This window comes from Manduca sexta, chromosome 18 (assembly GCF_014839805.1).
Source record: "Manduca sexta isolate Smith_Timp_Sample1 chromosome 18, JHU_Msex_v1.0, whole genome shotgun sequence".
In the NCBI taxonomy this organism is placed as follows: Eukaryota; Metazoa; Arthropoda; class Insecta; order Lepidoptera; family Sphingidae; genus Manduca; species Manduca sexta.
This window is the reverse complement of record NC_051132.1, coordinates 5,522,799-5,530,850: the sequence shown is the minus strand read 5'-3', so window position 1 is coordinate 5,530,850 and position 8,052 is coordinate 5,522,799. Positions and strand designations below refer to the sequence as shown.

Here is an 8,052-nt window from a genome sequence, read left to right as displayed (position 1 = left end):
CTATTTTATTTCCCACACGTTGTGACGATGCCAGTTTCTTAGATATCTTATTTAACAGGTAAATGTTTGGACTATGGCTTCTTATTAATCTTATTTGGCAACAAAATACCTAATTCTTTACGATTATCTAGTCGTAGTTAGGTAAGTAGGTAGTTAAATAATCGCATCTCGATATATGACACTTTATTAATAATATTATCGTCATGCTTTTAGATTATTTTAATAGAAACTTTCCCGCCATTACACTACAACTCCTGTAAGCCAAGATCAGCAGTGGCACGCATTTTGATACCGAGAGATGAAGCTCAGCGAGTTTCAGGTAACACTAATTTGTCTTTATCCTGTAACAAAATTATTCAAACAGAAAAATAGGGAGAAATTGGAAATATGGGTCCATAGCAAAATGGGATAAAAATAATGAACTGCGGAAGCATCTTAACCTCAATTATACGGACGTTTACAACTAGATAAGTCAATTGTAAAGCTCCACGAATAAATATGAAAGGAAAGGGTCCTATCACATGAGCTGTTAGATTTGAGTACAATAACAGGCATGGCAATAACACCGGAAAGCCCGGAAATTCCGTCTAGTCTCTACAAGGTCCATGTAGTATACAACCTCGGAATATTATTTACATACTGTCAAACATGATGTGGCGCTCATCATGCCAGAGACTACACTCCCAAAGTACGTGATGAGCAGACTGTTAAAACTCGTAATTCATAGCCTTGGCCCGCATTAACTTGGTACATAAATCCACTCCAAGTTCTACACTGGAATTTGTTAATGTCTGTAGTTTTATATTAATTAGTTACTGTTATTCACTTGAGTATCTCCATGTTTAGTTTAATTGTCAATGTAAGTGAATTTATAAATAAATAAATTGTTAAATAGTTGCTATTTCCGAAAGAACTTAACCTCCTCTTTTTAAATTGTATAATTTAACTTCGAATCGTGTACGTTTTAAATAAGAAATCATTAAATTGAAAACATTTTATTAATCACAATAATATTAGAAATAAGAAGTTTAAATTTCATGATATATTCCAATAGTTTTGACACAAGGTTACATAATACTGATATCATTAAATGATTTTAAATAGAATAAATATGTTTGAAGTACCAAATTATCTGATAGTTTGGGACATGTGAAGCGGTGTCAGCATAAGCTCGAACGCAGCATCTTTGAGATTAGCACCGCGCAGATTAGCTTCGTGAAGGTCGCTGCCGGATAAGTCACAACACTGTGGATAAAAAGTAGATTTCAGTTGGTATTTAAGAAAAAACAGAACATGCTAAGGATATGTCATGTAGCGGTGCAAGTACTGTTTTGATTAGCAGAACATTATAGCCAGTGTATTTATTGGACATTATAATAGTTCATATCCAAGATACCAGTGACGAGCGCATTGCGATGTCATGGACTGCTTTATAATCTAAAATCTAGGGCTCTGATACTTATGCCACATTATTTTGAAAGTCCATAACAAACACGTAACACACCCCACAGCGTTTGACATTTGCAATTAGCGTACAGAATATTATTCCACGCTGATTTCACGAGGATAACATTACACAGCCGTGGTGCGAGTACACTGTCATAAAGAATAGGGCTTCTGGGAGGACTGCTTAATTTTATGAACATTCGTAGTACTTTCTTGTAAATTAGCCCGTAATAGCTTGCGGTCTACTGCCATTTTAGTTCAGTAGTAAAAAAACTAATATTTTTATGCTAGTGACTAATTATTTAAAATCACAAACATATAAATAAATTATCAAGTTTATAAATAGCAGCCATTTGTGAACTCGTTGGCGACCGCATTAACATTTTTAAGATCAAATTTTATTTATATATTGAACTATATTTCTTTGGACCTAATACCTATTGTATAGCAGATATTACAATTGAATGGGATAATTCGGGAAGCACATTCATTGGTAGCGTGGCCGAGCGGTCTAAGGCGCTGGTTTAAGGCACCAGTCTCTTCGGAGGCGTGGGTTCGAATCCCACCGCTGCCAGAGTGAATTTTGTTTCATATATTTTAGTTTTAGTTATTTATAGTGACATACAATTATGTTATTGTTACTCTTTATTTTTACGGATGGTATACTAATGTAATCATTTGTTTTTATTACAATTTTATAATTATTATCATACCTTTAACAGAAAGGAATTTAAGAATAAAAGCAAGATGATTGAATGTTAAGTATAGTGGAGCGCCTGGAGGTTTTCACCTCGGATTAGAGTTATAGTGAATGAATTAATACGATCGATGTGGGATATTGTTTTTTAAACTATAAATTGCAATGTTTACCCAAAATTTTTTTGTGCACTCCATTTTTTCAGTGTTAAAAAAAAATATAAAAAATTAATGTTTGACCAAATATTTTCACTTTCAACAGTATTTTTTTTAATTATATGTTAAATCTTACCTGAGTAGACATATAGCAACATTTTTCAAAGATACCTGTGTATAAAAATAGCAGTAGGGTCTCGAACAGTAGAAAAACGTGGAAGGGAGAGCGGAGCGAAAGCTGCTATGTACAATGGAATTTCTCGGCCAGTTTAATTATAAATGAAAGTTACTCTATTGTGTACATTTAAAAAAATAAGGTAATTAATTACGACTAATGAAAAGAAAAAAAAAATAGTACAAAATCTGTTTATTTAAATATATTACACTGTTGTCTACATCAAATAGTTTCTTCTATTTCATCTATCTGTATAATAGGTGAAGTATTGGAACAACTATTTCCGCTGCACTGTAAACATGCTACACTGCAGTATAAACCACTTTTTCTGCATCCACACGCAGCTCCACATCCCTTTTTGTAATTACAAAATAACATTTGCAATAAATTATCCAGAGCAGGTAATTGATTCATTGTTTTTGGGATGTACATGTTATTGGAATACTTCCATCCCCAATTTTCAATAACTACGTCATTTCCTAGCCATATCTGAATTTGTAGGTACACTCTTTTAAGGTGCTCAAACGCTGCATCAGTTGTTGTGATGACAAAAGAACACTCGTATTTTTGGATGTTGCTTTTATGAAAGAATTAAACCTTAATGTATTTAAATCATGAGTTTTAGACGGAGCGCAATATAAACTCAAAATACATGCTACACCTGCTTGCAATATATTATTGGGGTCTTCATTGATATTTTCGTCGTGTAAATCAATCCGTTTCTCAAATTTTTTGGCAAACTTCATTTTTCCTTTATTGAAAAACGCAGAAGTAGTATCACAACCCGTAAAGGCATGTAAAAAAAGAATATGTTCTTTACAATTTGGTAATGATTTTTCTAAACATTTCGATGAAAATATCTTCTGTTGAACTTTGCCTCGGGATGGTTTTAGAAAATATATTTCACGATCTTTATCTACCAATGCCGTTAATATCACTAAGACATCGATATCTTCTGACTTTACACTACTCAGTAAAAGTATTTAAAAATATCAATGAAGACCCTAATAATATATTGCAAGCAGGTGTAGCATGTATTTTGAGTTTATATGGTGCTCCGTCTAAAACTCATGATTTAAATACATTAAGGTTTAATTCTTTCATAAAAGCAACATCCAAAAATACGAGTGTTCTTTTGTCATCACAACAACTGATGCAGCGTTTGAGCACCTTAAAAGAGTGTACCTACAAATTCAGATATGGCTAGGAAATGACGTAGTTATTGAAAATTGGGGATGGAAGTATTCCAATAACATGTAATAACAATGAATCAATTACCTGCTCTGGATAATTTATTGCAAATGTTATTTTGTAATTACAAAAGGGATGTGGAGCTGCGTGTGGATGCAGAAAAAAGTGGTTTATACTGCAGTGTAGCATGTTTACAGTGCAGCGGAAATAGTTGTTCCAATACTTCACCTATTATACAGATAGATGAAGTAGAACAAAATATTTGATGTAGACAACAGTGTAATATATTTAAATAAACAGATTTTGTACTATTTTTTTTTCTTTTCATTAGTCGTAATTAATTACCTTATTTTTTTAAATGTACACAACAGAGTACGTTTCATTTATAATTAAACTGGCCGAGAAATTCCATTGTACATAGCAGCTTTCGCTCCGCTCTCCCTTCCACGTTTTTCTACTGTTCTAGACCCTACTGCTATTTTTATACACAGGTATCTTTGAAAAATGTTCCTATATGTCTACTCAGGTAAGATTTAACATATAATTAAAAAAAATACTGTTTAAAGTGAAAATATTTGGTCAAACATTAATTTTTATAATATTTTTTTATTTAACAATGAAAAATGGAGTGCACAAAAAAATTTTGGGTAAACATTGCAATTTATAGTTTAAAAAACAATATCCCACATCGATCGTATTAATTCATTCACTATAACTCTAATCCGAGGTTTTACGGTTTTGAATGCTCCAGACACTCCACTAGTAATCTTTGTCAATTATTATGACCCACAATATTGGAATTCTTGTTATAATAATAATAATAATAATATCAGCCCTGTAGTATATACTTGCCCACTGCTGAGCACGGGCCTCCTCTACTACTGAGAGGGATTAGGCCTTAGTCCACCACGCTGGCCTAGTGCGGATTGGTAGACTTCACATACCTTCGAAATTCCTATAGAGAACTTCTCAGATGTGCAGGTTTCCTCACGATGTTTTCCTTCACCGTTAAAGCGAAAGATAAATTCATAAAGAATACACACATGATTTTTTAGAAAAGTCAGAGGTGTGTGCACTTGGGATTTGGACATTTGTCTTGGCAGTTCGTCCTACACCCAACTAGGCTATCGCCGCTTAATTCTTGTTAGTATCTTGTAAATTTTTAGGGACACTGAAGATATTTGGGGATTGGAAAAAAGGGTGATGGAAATTATTAGGGCTTTTAGCAAACTCTCCAAGGTATAAACTAATAAATATATTATAAATTAAATAAGAAATAAGACTTGATAACAAGCCAGTTGTACAACTTACAACTATGACCACATAAGGATAAAAGATATTTACATCTCAATAATTAGCCCAATGTCTTGACTTATTCACTCATAAATTAATTTACAAAAATTACAAATTAATATAACATTTTTATACAGATAGGATTTTTCAAAATTATGTTATAGTGAAGTGCAATACGATCTAATGAGTTTGTATATCATGCAGAATGACAAGGAGGGTACAAAAGTAGGAAAAAAGAGAGTGCACTTGGTCTGGGAAGGTGGTATATTCATGTCCAAAAATAAATTTATGGAGTGTTGACTTAATTACCTCCAAATCGGCTCCAGCAAGCACTGCTGCTCTGAGATCACAGTTTTGTAAGTTAGCATTTTTTAGAGTGGCCACTCTTAAGTTCACACCAGCCATGTTGCTACCTTCTAGATTAGCACCTGAAATATAAAACACAAACTTTATTATAAGAGTACTGAACTGGGGTTCTCTTTTAAGGCAGCCAGTAAAACACATTAATTATTGTGCCTCCAGCATTTGCTAAATATTCTGCTTGTTTGAATGTAATTTTCCTAGTTAAAGATTTCCAGTATGGACTTTCCAAGATAGAACAGTAGAATTAATACTGTTAATCACAGATTTGGTTCATCCATGTGTCAAATTCCATTAAAAATTCATTAATACAGTTCTACTTTATTTGTAACATGTATCCTAACTTAATTTCCACATTTATAATAATGATGTGATTTAAATACCTTTTAAATTTACTCCTTCCAAAACAGCCCTTGACCCTGCAGGATCTTCCATGTTACAACCTTTTAAATTTGCACCTGGAACAGTTTATTTTTTAAATTACTTTTTGAATTCTTTTAAATCACTGTAGATATAAAAGAGCATTGTATATGATACCCAAATCACAAAAATATTATTTCAACTACTTTACCTACAAAATTAAATTAGTTTTTAATGGATACATAATATTTTTCCTCCTACCTAAGTGCAGTATTTCATCTTACCTTCCATATTTGCACACAAAGCCTTGACTCCAAGTAGTTGAGTGCCCTCTAAGTTAGCATGGGATAAATCAGCTCTCTCCAAACAACAGTGGGATAAGTTCGCCCCACTGAGATTGCACCTGGACAGGCAAGCATACTGTAAAAAATAGTCAATAGAATTAATTTAGTGTATGCTTATATATTATACATGTAATTCAAAATAATATTTATCTCAGTGGTTGTTCAGAAAATGAAATCCATATTTTTACAATATATTAAATAGTTATTATGTAAAATAAATTTGAATTTATATTTTTATAGATATTTGTTTGAGGTATATCAAATTATTTACTCATTTCAAATTATAATTTGAGTTTTCATACCTTAAAATTAATGTACTTCAAGTCCAACCTATTTAAATCTGCTCCTGCTAGGTTGACTCCTTGGAATCTCAGTTCAGAATTAGTTGGTGTCATGATTATGGATCTTGCGACATCCATCCTTGTTAATGGTCGGTCACTGCCACTACTGCTGTTGGGCTCATCTACCAGTTTACTTAGATGTGGGATCATTGATTCTATCCCTGAAATATTGGAAAGATAAGTAACATATTTAAATGAAAAATTATTAGGTGACCTATTCTGTTGTTTGATTCCACTAACCTTATAATAAACGCTTTGTTTAAAATGTACTTCTGGCATAATCATTTACACACATAATATTGAACAAAGTAACAAATATTAAGGGTATAAATTATTAATCCCAAAAAATGTTAGGGACTTATGTTGAGAGATGAAATATGTATTGAAATTTACCATAAAATATAGCTTCCTCAATCACACCTTTAGGATTAACATGCTTGTCTAATATTACATTGCCATGCCTCAAATAGTTAAGTATAGGTTCGAAATACACTGGACTCCTGTCTATTAGGTAGGCACCAGTAGAATCTGTTATACTAGGGTTCATTAAATACATATTATTATCATCTGCAAACATCCTGGCCAGCATGGAAAGTGGCTCTTTTGCAAGCAGAGTCGACCGCGAAGTAGTAAAGTGCTGGCCACCAACATTTAAGGTAATCCAATCAGATACAGACTTAGATTTGTCACTCAAGTCCATTTTTTTCATAGCTACATCGATTTTATCGCCAGCATTTTTAATTTCTACGTTAATGTATAGTTTTTCCTCATCCCTCACGACTCGCACGTCAAGTAATTCACAACCGTTTGCAGTGTACAACCTTACGTTTTCCTCCTTCATTTGAAAGTGTTTTATCACTTGTGATTTTAAACTTTCCATAGTCTCCTCGACGGCGATAACTTTGCCATTTTCCTCGCTTCTGTCCTTATATACGTACACACGTTTCATAGTTTAAATAATATCTTCAACTTGATAATTATAATGTTATGTCAAGTTGTTACTTTGGCGAAAACGAACGTTTTCCTTTGTGTAAATGTTTGGCTCCATCGATTTAACCAAACGCCAATGTCAGCTGTCAGTTGTCAACTGTCACTCAATATTTGTTCACATGGAACAGGCTAAAGTTTGGAACTACACTGCCAAGTCATAAGTTGCAATTTGTGTTAATGTAAAAATGCTACTATCATTTTCACGAAAATTTGACGTAACATGAAAACATAAAGATAATTGATATTATTATTTACATTATACCCTGGACTAAAAGATAGGATTTGACTCCCTCTCCCTTACCCACTCTGAACAAAAGCTAGGTAAATTCACCAAGACCTCACATTTTTTGCTGTTTTTTGACTTTAGGTTTATAATATGTAAGTACTAAAAGACTTTTTGTAATTATTATTCTTGAGGTTAACATTGCACATCCTGTTTACTCAATAGGTAAATACAGAGAACAGACTTCTATTATATCGTACTTATATTATATACGTAATATAAGTAACTTACCTAATATTGAGTCAATATTATTTACTATCGCTTGAGCATAAATCCAATTCCTGGGAATTGAATTCAAATACTTACTGCATTTATGGTCGTACAACTAAAATGCTCTGCGAACGGATCAATAAAATTATCAACAGCACTTTATTAATTGGTACTAAGAATAATGTATATTATCGAGGTTTCATTACT

The 8,052-nt window shown here is 32.7% G+C and overlaps 1 protein-coding gene and 1 non-coding gene across 2 annotated transcripts; one reads left to right on the top strand and one right to left on the bottom strand.

Moving 5' to 3' along the window:
- Nucleotides 1–979: 979 nt before the first annotated feature.
- Nucleotides 980–7,431, bottom strand: LOC115443380 (BTB/POZ domain-containing protein KCTD9). Its single transcript, XM_030168756.2, has 6 exons — nucleotides 6,756–7,431; nucleotides 6,324–6,523; nucleotides 5,962–6,097; nucleotides 5,701–5,775; nucleotides 5,267–5,385; nucleotides 980–1,245 (listed from the first exon to the last, which is right to left on the bottom strand). Exons 1-6 carry the CDS (start codon nucleotides 7,309–7,311, stop codon nucleotides 1,129–1,131), a joined length of 1,203 nt encoding a protein of 400 aa, XP_030024616.1. The 5' UTR covers nucleotides 7,312–7,431; the 3' UTR covers nucleotides 980–1,128.
- On the top strand, nucleotides 1,939–2,020 carry Trnal-aag. Its single transcript has one exon. It is a non-coding gene; the product is annotated as a tRNA-Leu (tRNA).
- Nucleotides 7,432–8,052: the final 621 nt, after the last annotated feature.

Coding starts and splice junctions, on each gene's coding strand:
- LOC115443380 (XM_030168756.2), bottom strand. CDS start 7,311: ATGAAACGTGTGTACGTATATAAGGACAGAAGCGAGGAAAATGGCAAA. Junction 6,098..6,323: donor TGAAGTACATTAATTTTAAG/GTATGAAAACTC, acceptor TATTTTTTACAG/TATGCTTGCCTGTCCAGGTG. Junction 1,246..5,266: donor TTGCTGGAGCCGATTTGGAG/GTAATTAAGTCA, acceptor TTTTATCCACAG/TGTTGTGACTTATCCGGCAG.